At 41.5% G+C, this 16,906-nt stretch overlaps 1 protein-coding gene across 1 annotated transcript; it reads right to left on the bottom strand.

Moving 5' to 3' along the window:
* Positions 1-10,863: 10,863 nt before the first annotated feature.
* Positions 10,864-15,439, bottom strand: LOC139718494 (uncharacterized). The gene is given in 2 exon segments (XM_071629968.1): positions 10,864-15,087; positions 15,089-15,439. Coding segments are annotated over 2 exon segments (4,488 nt in total). The 5' UTR covers positions 15,353-15,439.
* Positions 15,440-16,906: the final 1,467 nt, after the last annotated feature.

The following is a 16,906-nucleotide window of genomic DNA, read 5'->3' as shown; positions in this document are numbered from 1 at the left end:
TATCCTTATATATATATATATATATATATATATATACTCAGCAAAAAAAGTAAGTTCCCCCCTAGCATTTGTGGATATATCTCAAAAAGTATTCAACCGATTTCCATAATTCAAACGGAAATGGATAAAGAATTTTATTACTCATAACATGAGTGGCAAATCATTGCCACCAGATATCATTGGTGTGAAAAAATGCATTTTATGTCAAAATGCATGGAAACAAGTCGCACTTTAGTGATTTGCAATGACTTTTACACACATAATCAAACAATCACTCATGATTCTGAGCATTTAAGCATGGGTTATTGCATATTTCTCTATCTCTTTCTTTTCATAAGCATATAGTGAAGTATTTGATAATTGATATGTCCACCACCCGCAATGACCAACCGCCATCTCCTTCTTATACTGTTAACTAAAGTTTGTACTTGGCGCTGCTCAATGTTGGCCCATGCCCTCTGCAAGATGCGCTGAAATTCTTGCAGTGAAGAGTCATCTTTCAACTTCTTGCTCGCTTTCCACTTAATGATATCCCAAAGATTCTCTACTGGATTACAGTCAGGGGATCTTGCAGGCCACTCCATACGTTCGATGTCATTTTCCTCAGCAAACTGATCTACAACTTTAGGGCATGATGCAAAATACCCACAGGCACATTAATGTGATCAACTTAAATTGGAATTACAAATCACATGGCTTCTACCAATATTTTCATATTGAGAAGGCCTATTGTTCAAAAAGTATGCATAACATCTGTTTAATAGGGAAGCACATTGTACCTGAAGAAATTCCTGAGAATTACACAATTTAAAAAGATCATTTGATAACTTAAATAGGAAATGTATACAATATGCTTCCTATGGCCTAAAGTGCAACTTTTTTCCCATGCATTTTGACATAAAATGCGATTTTTTACACCAATAATGATATCTGGTGGCAATGATATGCCATTCATGTTATGAGTAATGAAATTCCCTATCCATTCCCGTTCGAATTATGAACATCCGTAAAATACTTTTTTGAGATATATACAAAAATGTTAGGGGGGAACTTACTTTTTTTGCTGAGTGTACATATATATATATATAATGTTCATCTTGGAATTTTCCACGTGTTGGACTTCGAATGTTATAATCATAAGAAGAATGAGTCTCAAATATGCCATCTGTAGATCCAACAAAAAGGTTTTTATTCACAAAATTTTCAACCCGCCTCGGGCCTTCGTCAGTGTAGTGTATACTAGGACAATGATAAGTTTTTGCAAATTATGATTCATGAACGAAATCATAACCAAATTATGATCAAACATAAATCAAATTATGATTCATGTTTGCAAAAACTTATTGTCCTAGTATACACTACACTTACGAAGGCCCGAGGCGGGTTGAACAATTTGTGAATAAAAACCTTCTTGCAATTGGATCTACAGATGGCGTATTTCATTCTTCTTATAATTATAATTATATATATATATATATATATATATATATATATATATATATATATATAGATACACGCACTGTATATTTTATCACCTTAGCGATGTGAAATTTGGGCCTTTATTAGGTCCCTCTCCCTTCCGCGGGGCCCCATACACGAATCCACTAACCTGATACTCATAGCTCTATACAATCACTTTTGATTGCCCTCCCCCTATTTTTGGAAGCTTCAGGCAAAGAAAAAAAATCTTCATTTCGCATAATCTTCATACTTCCCAATTATAGAACAGTTGCTTGGTAATGGACAATTTTTTGTAACCTACATATGTAATTTTTAGTTGATTTGTTGTGTTCAGTGCTGACAGGACACGAATGTACTTTTCATTGAGATATGAAAAGAAATTGAAATTGAAATCAAAATTCAAATGTGTGATTTACAAGTTGAATCCCCTTCTTCTTCCACGATTACTAAAGGCTCATCAAGTGCAATGGACTATCATCCTCTTTTCTCACAAGCAATACTCTTGGAAGGTTCACGTTTTCGTTATATATTTTGATGGATAATAAAGCATCTACATGTATGTTTGATAAGTCTAATATCAAGTTTGAGCGTGAGTACCTCCGTGAAAATATAACCTCTATTCAAACTCTTTGTGTCTGTCTACTAAAATGTTGTGGAGCAAGATAAACACCAACTACGTTTTGCAATTCCGAAGTTTCGTTATTACGAAAATGAAATAAGGTTTATTATTCCAAAGGTTCTCTCTAAATTCCTTAGATTGAGATGAGGTACAAATCCAAAATTAGATTGAAAATCTCAATCTAATAGATTTAGAAGTCAATCTAGTGTTCAAGTCTAATTTTGGATTTGTCCCTAACCACAATATTACAGATTGATTTGACATCTAAGGAATTTAGAGAGTTCGTTAATCTGTAAATAATAAAAAGATTCGTCATTCCTACGGTTAAAACGAAAATGATGAAGACGAAGAAGAAGAAGAAAAGGTGGAAAACATGACAAAAATAAGGTTCGTAATTCTGAGGGTTCCTTAGTACCTCCTTAGCGTGTGCCCGATTCAACATGCACACTGCATGGTGTACAGTTAGCATTCTTCAGTGGCAACATGCACGATAATGTCTACGCGTCAATAGTGGTGAAGAGTGCACATACGATGGTGCACCCTGTGCCTCTATTTTGATGAATAGAAACATTTTCCCCTCAACCTACATTACAATAGACATTGAATATCTTTCAATAGACACATATCGATATTTCTTACCTGTGAGTCAAAAGTCCCCTAGGCAGAGATCTCGACGTGACGCTAAAAGAATATCACCAACAGCTCCTGCACCGATAGTGTTCGTTGTTGCTCCAGACTTATCGGTGATTTATTACACCTTGGACATTAAAACATCATGCATGGTTTAGTTATCCCTATACTCAACTCCAAACAGGAAGTAGCAGCATGAGTGTTTGTTAGTTTTGAAGAGAACCAAATCACCGCAGAATTATACTTGCACGCAATTGTCAGAGTGCGTACGGGAACAAAAGATTACTTTTCATCACTCTGTCAGACCACAAGATGGCGCCTTTGAAAACAACCATGAGGTCTGCATGGATTTGATTTTATTTGATTTGAGTGATTTGATGCAATTGCTTTTGTATCTTATTCCTCATAAATCATTTAAATTCATTTTCATTTCATTTACCTGTTCTGCAACTAGATTAAAGGACAGGTCCACCTTCATAGACATTTGGATTGAGTGAATGCAGTAATATCCGTAGAACACATCAGTCATGTCAGTAAGAGTTTGAGGAAATCGGACAATCCGTTCAAAAGTTATGACTTTTTAAAGTTTTTGCGCAGTCTCTGCTGGATGAAAAGACTACTACAGCCTGTGATGTCACATTATTGTGTACAACGATATAAAGAAAATATAAAGAAAGTTCAACATATTTTCACATTTCTGGCTTGGAAGGTCACTTGACTTGGCTCTTTCAGAAGACAAGGGGAATAATATTACCCTTAACATACGTCGGCAACAAAACGAGGAAATGTACACTTTTTTCAAAAAGTCTCTTTATTTCTTCCTTATATCGTTGTACGCATGCGACATCATGCACTGTAGTAGTCTTGTCATCCAGCAGTGTCTGCGCAGATACTTTAAAAATTCATAACTTTTGAACGGATTGTCCGATTTTCCCCTAAACGTTCACTGATGTGTTCTACTAATATTGATGCACTCATTCAATCCACATGTATATGAAGGTGAACTTGTCCTTTAAGTAAAATTGTCACACAAAGAGAATGCATATTCAAGATATGACGTAACTATGGGCCCATTTTGACATCATTATAATAACACAGATTTATCAAAAATCGATAGGTAATATAGATGAATTATCTTTTGCGGATTTTTTTTTTTTATGCGATTGTAACACAAACAGCAAAGTTTTCTATAAAGCAAGATTTCTACCAAATTGAAGCAGTGGTAAAAACATTCTACGTAAAATATCGATCTTTCTACAAAGCAAGTTACTTAGAGTGTTCTCAATATTTTGCAAATGAGAGATAGAGGCAGCCTTGATTATACTGTAGGGCGCGTTCGAACGCTTTCCCAAGGCTTACCTTATACCGTACCATTATAGCCGCACCAGAGGAGCGCTCGAACTCTCCCAAAGACAAGTGTACCATACCGTACCACACCGAGCCAAAAGTGAACCACTTACCGATGTGCACCAAAAGTATATCATAATCGTACCAGAAATTGGCATGAGAAGAATGCACGTAACACTCACTACGTCATAATACGAAGAGTACCGTTTTGAGTCTCTTTGTTTGGGCAACACAGGTAAAGCGCGCCAGGTGCATGACCCTGTTACCGTTATTGTCTAACATCGCGATGTTAAAAATCCAATTGTTATAGGTCCAACCATTTACACTGTAATTTTGCTAATATCGCCCTGTTCACCATAGCAATAGTCGCAAAATCAGGTTAGATCCCGCGCAACCGCGATGACTTGTAAGTTGTGCCCAGTGCCCATTCTAACCATGTTTACGTTGCTTCAGTTTCAAAGTTTTAAATATATACGACACACGCCATTATAATCAGAAAACCCTCATCCGAAATACTTATCTTAAGGAATGATTTACAAATACGATTACTGAGTCATTATCCAAACAAGACGCACTAATAAAGCTATCAAACAGGAAGTGGACAATGACATTTTCAGACAACGATATCGGATTTAGAGCAATAAGGAAGTGATTCTCAACTCCCTCTCATCTTCTACCATAATCTCCTGTTGTACGAGTAGGCTATCTGCAATCTCTCTCTATCTCTCTCTCTCTCTGTATATATATATATATATATATATATATATATATATATATATATATATATATAATAGTAATATATGTTACATCTATTTATATATGTAACATATATTACTATATGTTGCCTAATGTATGATATATATATATATATATATATATATATATATACATATATATTACTTATAGTTTCTTTACAAAAGTTACTAAATCAACTTTCGATGGCAAGGACAGCCATGACTGCTGTGTCCTATATTAACAGGAGTACCCAGTAATGATAGAAATAATAGCAACAATAAAAATAATAATGATAATAATATGTCTTATTTATCCAGGGTAGCATCGTCAGTGTTGCCCTGCTCTACCAGAGGGCCCGTTTTGGAACGATTTGTTATCTTTTACATTCTTCTCCTTTTTCCTCAATCCCTCCAAAGAACTCACACGCATATTGAAATGAAATATCGCACAGATGAATAATCAGGTAATACGTGGGTCATCTGCTACAACTAGGAAACCTACCCAGCCTGGCCTTCCTCTGAGATGGGGTCGAAATGCAGCCGAGCATTATGCACTAGGGTTTCTGATTGGATAGAGCTGGGCGTAGCTTATCATCTTTTTGGGGAAAAAAAATCATTTTTCATTGCACGATTAACCATTGTCTCACTTGAATTTCGATAATTTAAAGAGTTATCTTACGGACTACTAAAATAAGTAGAACCACTTACCGATGTGCACCAAAAGTACGATACGTACCAGAAATTGGCATGAGAAGAATGCGCGTAACACTACGTCATAATAGGAAGAGTACCGTTGATTCTCTTTGTTTGGGCGACACAGATAAAGCGCGCCAGGTGCATGACCCTGTTACTGCTATTGTCTATTATAAAATGGGTTCAAGAATGTAGCCAATTGGAAGCGCTGAAATGAGTCACGTGTGCTTCCATTGATAGTTTCAAAAAGAATCTCAAGACATATATTTTCAATTTGAATTGAAAATATTGTATATCTGTATGTATAGTATGTGTACGTATATAGGACTATTGTTTGTTAGTTTGTCTTATTATTTTCTGTGATACTGTTGTAACGTGACACAATATGTACTCTGTTCTATAGCGCCTTGAGTATCTTTTTTAGGTAGAAATGTGCGCTTTATAAGAGTCTCACTATTATTATTATTATTATTATTATTTTATTAATTTCTCACTAACATCCACGGCCGACGTCACAATGTTTTTTTTTTTGTGCCTTTCTTGTGTGCATAACATGTGTGGCGTACGTATACTCTTATACGTACCCAGTACTTATATGTGCGGGATTTCCGAGTGCGACGTGCGTAAATGTTTGGGACGAACATCTTCGGACATCTTGATCCACAAAGGTACGTGAAAAATGCTGTTAGTTTTCGACCCATTTTATAAAACAAATGATGCACAGGATTATTTCGTGGCGCTCGGGTATTTACAATGTAGTGCAATATGCACTCGGCTTCGCCTCGTGCATGTTTCACAATTGTAAATACCCTCGAGTGCGCTACATCTCCACTAACACACCCTATCCTGTGCATCATTTGTATAACATCGCGATGTTAGAAATCCAATTGTTAAAGGTCCCCCCATTTACCTGAGGGCAAATTCAGAATTTGGAGGTGCTTGGTACTTGTTATAGTGCAATAAGATGTCATGCACTATGTGTTATATAAAATAGCATACATACCCAGGCAAGATAAATTGAAAAAATACGAAAGCCTAGATCATTTAAGACTCTACACGTGTCTAGACAAGCAATAGTACCAGTTTCTTTGAACCTGTGTAGACAAAATCCTGAAGATCCAAATTCAACTATAGAGTCTAGGGTCTACGTGGTTATATCTAACGTTTTCTAGGCCCTACGATAGGTTAAGTCTAGGGGCCCTGGCCTAACGTTCTCTACGTCACTTACGAGCGACAGAGCTAACGTTAGTTAACACTTGACTCTACAATAGGTCTACCATGGATCTAACAGTATCACGTTAGACGCCCTACTTAGTGCACTGTGGGTCCAGGACCAGGACTAGATGATGTTTTGTAGGACTAGGGATCTACTGGATTTAAACACAAGGCTCGTCACATTGAAGTCACCATTGCTGCACATGTGGATTCCAAGAGTGTGTTGTAAATGTCGTAGTAAAAGTTCATAGCGTAGCGTGATCAAAGAGCGCTTAGCGTATACCGTACACACGCTGCCCATTTCCACGGCGCACTTCCGCGTAGAATGTACGGAGAAAGCGGCACAAATCTTGGGTTGACTTGCTCAATATCCGTCGGATTGATTCCTTTTTCAGAACAGTAGAAGTCCAAAATTCGTAGGGCGTATTTGATGGCATCCTTTGTGTCCTTTAATATTGTCTAAGATACTGTTTACATAGATCAGTCTCTGTAAAAGTAGCGAACCTGTTCATTTCAGCTTCCATGTTTAAATCTACCGCTGAAAGTCTAGTCTCACACGTACAGATAAGTTGCTGGCAAAGCCAGCGAGAATTGAGAATAACGATGATTATCGAGCAAAGCATATCGCGGTTGTGGCGCAATCGCGTCGATAAGGTGCGGGATTCAGTACTCGATGATTAAAATGAGGGAGCAAAAACCGATATCAAATCGATAGTGGGTTATCGTTTGCAATCGTTATATTTTGCGTGTACTATTATACAAATGATGCACAGGATAGAGTGCGTTAGTGTAGGCGTATAGTGCACTCGAGGGTATTTACAATTGTGAAACATGCACTACATTGTAAATACCCGAGAGTGAGCTACGCCTCCACTAACGCCACGAAATAATCCTGTTCATCATTTGTTTTATAAAATGGGTCGAAAATTCGAAAACTAGCAGCATTTTTCAGCGTTTTTCACGTACCTTTGTGGGTCAAGACGTCCGAAGATGTTCGTCCCAAAAATTTACGCACGTCGCACTCGGAAATCCCGCACATACAGTAGTGTTACGGTCCCAGAGTTAGGCAAATTGGGACTCCACTTGAAAGTTGGTAGGGCAAGTCTTATGGGCGGACACATTAACTGAGAACATTGTTTGTATCTGTGGTTCTTCCTTTCCCCTTACCACGGACGAGCCCCCTCGAGTTTATCACCCCCAAGTAGACTCCCTGTCCCCAGACCAGACCACAAACGGTCATTGGTAACCGTCACTGTAGAATACAGTCATTGTATACAAGAAGGTGATGAATGATGCTTTGATGTTGTAAGAAATTAAGAGTGAGTGTTGAGGAGTATATCTTGGGACGCTGACTGGAGTAAAAGGGCAGTCTTGGAATGAGCACTGGCGTGTGATAGTTATGTGATCTTGCGAGCTGGAATAAAACACTACTTTTGAGACATGAACCATCGAAATGACTGGTTGCCTGGTTTCTTCTTGTGTCCCTTAGAGTTTAACTCTAACTGTCTTGGGTACCAACTCGGCGGTCCCAACAGTATAAGTATGATGGGGGGTTGGGTTTCCGGACACTTAAGTTCCCGCATGAAAACTTACTTATTACATAGAATATGCACCCTTTACCTTAAAGACTTGATATAGACTCCTCATATAGGCCTACTAGACAACATACTCTGAAAACGGCGTGAGAATTAATCTGCTAAATCGTTGGATTTGCCCTTCAAAGTGACTCCATGTACGCGTCCGGTCCCACAACGCTTGGTCTACTGTACTGTACAAAGTGTACGTAAGTAGAGTATACGTACGCCACACATGTTATACATGCACAAGGGAAGAAAGGCCGGCCGGCCGGCAGCCCGAACTAGAAGTTGTTTACAGGATTGACAGCGCGTACGTATGCATGCAATTCAAAGGAGCCGCCGCGCGCACAGACGATCGGCAATAGGATTTAACACGCAGTGCAATGGGACTAGAATAAAGGAAGCACACGTAACTCATTTCAGCGCTTCCTATTGGCTACATTCTTGAACCCATTTTATAAAACTATTGTCATGCACTGCCGGCCTGTATCATAAGTATGTATGCTATTTCATAAGCACCGACAAATTCTGAATTTGCCCCGAAGGCCAAATTCAGAATTTGGAGGTGCTTGGTACTTGTTATAGCACAATAAGATGTCATGCACTATGTGTTATATAAAATAGCATACATACCCAGGCAAGATAAATTGAAAAAATACGAAAGCCTAGTGTCACATGGGCGGACTTAAATAATACTCAATCACACTCGTGCCATTCACTTTAATGTACAATTTAATATAAGCATTTGTGGAATATTTACAGGACTGAAATCAAGGAGTTGTGACCAACATAAAATGCAAAATCAAAATTCTGAGTGAGATAAATTAAATTACAATACTCTTATATTCGACAACCATGTGAACGGGACCCTGCCTTGGTCCGGTTCCACCTGTAATTTTGGCTTAACACTTATTCAGAATAATTATAACAGCTTCACTATCAATTCGTTATCCCTGACAATCCACTATCTGCTATCAAGCGCAACACTATATGGTTCACACCACCGTAGTGCTGATCCTGAGATGACCAGCCTGCACGCACGACGGTTTACCGCGGTTATAACACTTGCCTTCAATTACACTGCTTCCGTTTACATCCGGGTTCTGTGTTAACCCGCAACTATCATGGAGTGTATAAATACCAACATTCGAATTATGTGCACATCATATTCATCCTTTTACCAATTTAACATGACCTTCACCTCTCTACTTCGGCGACACTTCCTCGTCATAACCAATCATATCAACAGGGTGTCATGCACCCGCCAGGTTCATCGCTCACCTGCGTTGTCCACAGAGTCACCTTAATTGTCAAACTATTCGCTTCCAGAACATAACTGATTCGTGGGTGGAGCGTCCTTGTATGCGAGGTTGCTGTTCCAGCTCCAAAGTCTCGCGAGGGACCCGCGTTCCGTATTCTTTGGCGTCCAAAGTCCTCCCTAGCGAGGGGCGGACACAGTCGCTCTGCTGCGAATGCGTCGGCCTGGGAGTAGGCTCGTCCTCGGCCTCGGCGCCATCTACAAAATTATTTAAATGCAACATATACCAATGGGGTGTGTTCTAACCACACACACAAAAACATTATCAGCTTAAATCCTGACATCACAGTGAAAATTTGAGAACTGCATTATTATCCAATTAACATACAAAATTCACATAATGAAATGTTTCAAACATTGGAAATATAACAGTGCATAGCTTATCAAACATCACCGCATCGTTTTCAAAAACTGTACACCATTATAATATACTTTATCACTTATTCACGGGGTTCTCCGGGGCTATATGTGGTGCCCTGAAACACATTCACATCCTTTTACACGACAAAGCAGAAATCAAATCGCAATTTAACTTACCAATGACCGGTGTAATATAACCAAAATGCCTCTTCTTCTTGGCTACTGGAAGGCTGCAAAGGCTGTTGGAATACGCCTTCTGGCAGCAAACAAAATCTGAACTCAAATCAGCCAGTATACAGGCTGACGGTAAGGTGGACGGACGGCTCCTGGCCGCAAACGAAATTGGGCTTAGACACAAAATTATCTTGCCAACTGGCGCCTGGGTGTGGCAGGTTGGTTTCCTGCCATCACGGAGCTAACTCAATGTTCTCTCGGTGAAATCAAAATGGTGTCTGCCACGAAAAGATCCAACTCTACTGTTAAATTGCTACTCGACTACGACACTCCTTTTCGAGGCATTTGGAATATTTGATACAACTAAAGGACTTGAACGAAAACACCTATACAGCACTCTCCCTGAACTGGAGCTATTTCCTGTCTTTTCTTTCTACATTAATTGACATGCAAAAATAAATGAACTCCTCTCGGTCATCGATGGCGCGACTTGTAAAACATTTACACCTGTCCTAGCACTTTCTCTCTCTCACTCTCGCTTTCTCTCTCGCTCACTCACTCGCACTTTTTGTCTCGTTATCCCTACCCGTAAACATGTTTGTCTAGTTGAATGACCGATAGGTGTTGTACATGAAACAACCTGGAAATGCATTTTCAATGTGACATTTCACTCCCCCTTTCGAAAAATGCATTTCATAATTAAAAGAAATTACTTATATAACACTATCTTTCTCTCTACAGCCGGCTTAGTAGGTCTGCGCCAACATTCTCGCTGCCGCGGATAGCTTCCACCCGGAATCTGTAGGGTTGCAAAGCCAGAATCCAACGCATTAGCCTCCCATTTGCAGGGCTAGCCTTGTTCATGTACACTAGTGGGTGGTGGTCGGTTTCTAGCACAAATTGTCTGCCGTACAAGTATGGTTCGAACTTCTTTACTGCCCAAACTACAGCTAAGCACTCACGTTCTATGGTTGAGTATGCTTGTTCTCGTCGAAGCAGTTTTCGGCTCGCGTAGGAGACTGGAAATCGTTCGTCTTGGTGTGTTTGGAGGAGGACTGCTCCTAGTCCAACGTTGGAGGCGTCTGTCCTGAGGATGAAGTCCTGTGACAAATCTGGCAGATGAAGGATAGGGGGGTTAGAAAGTTTTTCCTTCAGTGTGGTGAAGGCCTGCTCTTGGCTCGTTTCCCATTTTACCTTGTTTGGTTCAGCATTTCTGGTCCTGTCTGTGAGTGGTGCGGCGACGGCGGCGTAGTTCGGAATGAACTTCCGGTAGTAGTTCGCCATACCTAGAAAGGATCTGAGCTCTCGTTTGGTCTGAGGCTGACTTACCTCTTGGATGGCTTTGAGTTTTTCAGGGCGGGGTCTTACCTGTCCGTGTTCGATCACATGTCCTAGGAATTCGACGCTTGTCTGTCCGATGAAGCACTTACTTGGTCTAGCAGTGAGCTTTGCGGCTCGTAGTCGTCTGAAGAGTTCTGTGAGTGTACGTAGGTGTTCTTCCCACGTGGTCGAATAGATGAGGATGTCGTCGATGTAGTTCACCGTTCCTCCGAGTCGGTCTAGCAGTCTCCTCATCAGTCGACTGAAGGAGGCGGGAGCGTTCACTAAGCCGAAGGGCATCATTGTGAACTGAAAGAGACCATCGGGGGTAAGAAAAGCGGTTAGTGGTTTGGATTCGGCAGCCATGGGTACCTGCCAGTATCCTTTGCTGAGATCTATTTTGGTGAAGAACTTTGCATGGGCGACTTTTGTGAAGAGTTCATCTTGATCTGGTATGGGTTCAGCATCAAATACAGTCACTTTATTGAGTTTTCTGAAGTCTACACAAAACCGGTTGCTGCCATCGGGCTTTTTAACCAGTACTATGGGGGAGGCAATGGGGCTTTCTGATGGCTCAATTACTCCGAGCGATAGCATGGTTTTTACCTCTTCTCTGACTGTGTCTCTAAGAGAGTGGGGAATGGGATATGGTTTACTCTTCAGGTGTTCATTTCCTTTGAGTTTGATGTGGTGTTCGCCTAACGTGGTTCGCCCGGGAAGATCAGACAGGACGTCTTTGTACTCGTTGAGGAGTTCGTTGACCTGTTCTTTCTGTGGGGAGGAAAGGGCTGAGTTAATTGAGACATCGTCGAGTGACTCTTTCGCCTGAAATGGGAAAGGCTGTAGGAGAGATGTGTTAGTTAGTGGTTGCTGCGTTTCTTCCTCGTCATCATTTTGCTCTTCGCATTCGATCACGGCGGTACAAGCAGCTTCGGCATCTGAAATAGAGGGAACATCATTTCTAGCGTGATACTTTTTCAGAAGATTGATGTGGAACACCTTTGGTTTCCCGTTGAGGTCGATCCTGTAGTCCATGGAGCTGATTTTGGAGATCACGTCAAAGGGGCCCTTCCATTGTAGAAGGAGCTTATTCCTGTCAGTTGGTAGGAGTAGGAGTACCTTGTCTCCGACTTGTAGCTCCCTGTGTTTTGCCTTCTGATTGTAGTATTTTGCATACCTGTTTGCTGATTTCTGAAGTTGAGTGTGGGCGTTGCGGCATGTCTCGTCGATCCTGTTTCGGAGATCAAGTACATAGTGGTAAGTAGACTTGGTCTCACCTGTTTCGGCTTCTCCTGTCCAGAGTTCTCTCAGGATGTCGAGGGGTCCGCGTACCTTCCGGCCGTAAAGAAGCTCGAACGGGGAGAACCCCATGCTCTCTTGTGGTGCTTCTCTCACTGCAAATAGAAGGGGAGTAATGTACCTGTCCCAGTCTTTTGGGTTTTCAGCGCACATACGTTTCAACATTTGTTTTAGAGTGCCATTGAAGCGCTCAACTAGTCCATTCGCGGCAGGGTGATATGGGGATGTAGTGAAGTGTTTGATGGAGAGTAATTTGCTTACCTCTTTCATGAGATCAGATGTGAACTGAGTCCCTTGATCGGTCAGCATTTCCTTGGGGATTTCGACTCTGGTGAAGATGCTCACTAGGGCTTCTGCAACTCTTTCTGTCTCGATGCTTGGGAGTGGGATTGCCTCGGGGTACCTAGTAGCAACATCAATAACGGTAAGTATGTACCTATTTTTCTGGTCAGTCATTGGGTGTATTGGTCCAACTATGTCTACAGCAATGCGTTCGAAGGGGACTTCGATGAGCGGCATCTTTCCGAGTGGGACCTTGGTTACACGACCTTTTGATAGTGTACGTTCGCAGACGTCACACGATCTACAGTACCTGGTAATGTCAGAGTTCATACCGGGCCAAAAGAAATTGGTAAGTATCTTTTCTGTTGTCTTTTTGGTACCTTGATGTCCTCCGAGTATGTTTTCATGGGCTGTCTGCATGACCTGTTTGCGGTATTGTTTTGGTACTACCACTTGTGTGATTGTTGTGTCAGGGTCCATTTGGGGAGAGTGGAATGAGCGATACAGCATTCCGTCTTTGTAAAAGAAGGAAGAGAGACCGTTATTGCGACTTACCTTCTCTGAACGAGTATCGGCGAGTTCTCGCAGGCGGTGTAATGTTTCATCCTTCTGTTGTGCCTCTTTGAGAGCTGTTGGAGTCACGATATCTTCCATTGGGTGTGGGGTTCTGAGAGGACGAAATGGCTTACCGTCTCGTTGAGCCTGGGCTCTCGTCTGTACTGCGCCGACAGGCATTGGTGTAGCCGTCCAGTCAGGATCTGGGTTGTCTGGTTCTCTTACTCCGGGTAGGTTACCTAAAATCAGGTCATAGAGTGGAGTTTTCATGCACAATGCGTTAACTTTTCCTACGTAGAAGGGAGTGTCAACATCTATTCTAGCGACGGGGAGAGTTTTCACTGTGCCGTCAATCAGCACGCAAGTACTTTCTTCACCTGTCATTTGGGTTGGCTGGACAAGATCTTGTTTAATGACAGCTCCGCTGCAGCCGCTGTCTCTGAGAACAGAAATTTGATTGTTATTGACTAGTCCGTTAGTAACTGGCATTTGTCTGACCACATGTTCTTTGGTGCATGCTGCACTCATCAACGGCAAGGAGTGTCCACATTTGAATTGGATATGATCTGTGGTGGATTCTAGTTTGGGGGCATTGAGTGGCATCCGAACCATCATACAAGAAGCCTCAATTTTGACCTTTGTGTTAGTGCAAGCTGGACATTGACAGGGAGTATGTGGATTTGGTTCTACCTGATCGGGTTCCGATGAAGCCAGGTTGTGTTCCGAGATAGGGGGGTTTCCTTGCTCTGGATCCTGGGCGAGGACTAGACCTGCCGATTTCATGGGGGAGAAAGGACAATAGTTAGCAATGTGACCTGGTTTGTGGCATATGAAACACGTTCTGCCTCTGTTTCCCTGTTTTGTACAATCACGGGCAAGGTGACCGTGTTGGTGGCAGTTGTAACATCTGGGTTGAGATGGGGGCCTATTTCCTGAAATGTTATTTGGAGGGATTTTACCTTCAGGTCTGGTGTTGCTCCGTGGCATCTGTCCCACGTGTGTCTGGATGTTCCTTTGTGCCGGTGGGGGTGGTTTGAAGGTGCCTCCTCTGGCGTCTAAGTACTGCTCAGCTAGTTTCACCACGTCCTTCGAAGTCTCGGGCTGCCGTTCCTTCAGGAAGATGGCCAGCTCTCGATGACACCCACTGATGAGCTGCTCCCGGAGGAGTAGATCTGCCAGCTCCTCGAAAGTGTGCTCTATACCAGAGAGGCTTACCCGCCTGTTCAAGTAGTTCTCTAGTCGGTTTGCATACTGGGATGCCGTTTCTCCTGTTGTCGGTTTGCCTGAAAAAAACTTGGAGCGAAATCCTTCTGCAGTGAGCTGAAAGGATTTCAAGAGTGCATGTTTCAAAGTGTCATAATCATTGGATTCCGCACTTGACAATCTAGAGTGGACATCAAGAGCCTTACCTGTAAGCAGTGTGCTTAAGTTGAGTGCCCAGTCTGTAGTTGGCCAGTTTTGATTTTTGGCATATCGTTCGAACCGCTGTAGATAGATCTATGTTATCTATGTTATCTTTGTCTTCGTGAAATAGAGGCAATTTTGGAGATCGAGCTTTGCACCCATTAGAACTTGATTCGCTTTTGGTTTGCTTTTCTCGCGCTATCGCCAATTGTAGCTCGGCTGTTTCTCTTTCCTGTCGCCTTAACTCTAACATGTCCGCTCTTTCCTCTCTGAGTCTCTTTTGCTCGTCAGTAACAAACTGCCTAAGCTCCTCTCCACTGAATCCGAACTTTTCTCCAATTTCAGTTAACTTAGCTAGCTCCATTCTGAATTACCTGAGCACTTATAATACAAAAATGTATTCAGATCAGTTCAGATCATGTACACAATGAATATACAACGGTGCACCTATAGATAGTACATACATACAAATGTAGAGGAAAACAAAAAAATCACAAGTTTTCCTCAACCTTTTTCTTTACACTTTTTTCTCCGTTTATATACCCATGTGACTTCGAATGGCACGAGTTATACTCCCGGACAAGCCCCCAGAAAATGTCACATGGGCGGACTTAAATAATACTCAATCACACTCGTGCCATTCACTTTAATGTACAATTTAATATAAGCATTTGTGGAATATTTACAGGACTGAAATCAAGGAGTTGTGACCAACATAAAATGCAAAATCAAAATTCTGAGTGAGATAAATTAAATTACAATACTCTTATATTCGACAACCATGTGAACGGGACCCTGCCTTGGTCCGGTTCCACCTGTAATTTTGGCTTAACACTTATTCAGAATAATTATAACAGCTTCACTATCAATTCGTTATCCCTGACAATCCACTATCTGCTATCAAGCGCAACACTATATGGTTCACACCACCGTAGTGCTGATCCTGAGATGACCAGCCTGCACGCACGACGGTTTACCGCGGTTATAACACTTGCCTTCAATTACACTGCTTCCGTTTACATCCGGGTTCTGTGTTAACCCGCAACTATCATGGAGTGTATAAATACCAACATTCGAATTATGTGCACATCATATTCATCCTTTTACCAATTTAACATGACCTTCACCTCTCTACTTCGGCGACACTTCCTCGTCATAACCAATCATATCAACAGGGTGTCATGCACCCGCCAGGTTCATCGCTCACCTGCGTTGTCCACAGAGTCACCTTAATTGTCAAACTATTCGCTTCCAGAACATAACTGATTCGTGGGTGGAGCGTCCTTGTATGCGAGGTTGCTGTTCCAGCTCCAAAGTCTCGCGAGGGACCCGCGTTCCGTATTCTTTGGCGTCCAAAGTCCTCCCTAGCGAGGGGCGGACACAGTCGCTCTGCTGCGAATGCGTCGGCCTGGGAGTAGGCTCGTCCTCGGCCTCGGCGCCATCTACAAAATTATTTAAATGCAACATATACCAATGGGGTGTGTTCTAACCACACACACAAAAACATTATCAGCTTAAATCCTGACATCACAGTGAAAATTTGAGAACTGCATTATTATCCAATTAACATACAAAATTCACATAATGAAATGTTTCAAACATTGGAAATATAACAGTGCATAGCTTATCAAACATCACCGCATCGTTTTCAAAAACTGTACACCATTATAATATACTTTATCACTTATTCACGGGGTTCTCCGGGGCTATATGTGGTGCCCTGAAACACATTCACATCCTTTTACACGACAAAGCAGAAATCAAATCGCAATTTAACTTACCAATGACCGGTGTAATATAACCAAAATGCCTCTTCTTCTTGGCTACTGGAAGGCTGCAAAGGCTGTTGGAATACGCCTTCTGGCAGCAAACAAAATCTGAACTCAAATCAGCCAGTATACAGGCTGACGGTAAGGTG

The sequence above is a fragment of the Diadema antillarum genome, unplaced genomic scaffold (assembly GCF_040938485.1).
Source record: "Diadema antillarum isolate AM-2024a unplaced genomic scaffold, OU_Dant_1.0 scf00000095, whole genome shotgun sequence".
NCBI lineage: Eukaryota > Metazoa > Echinodermata > Echinoidea > Diadematoida > Diadematidae > Diadema > Diadema antillarum.
The sequence above is the reverse complement of the archived record's forward strand: the minus strand, read 5'-3'. Positions and strand labels throughout refer to the sequence as shown.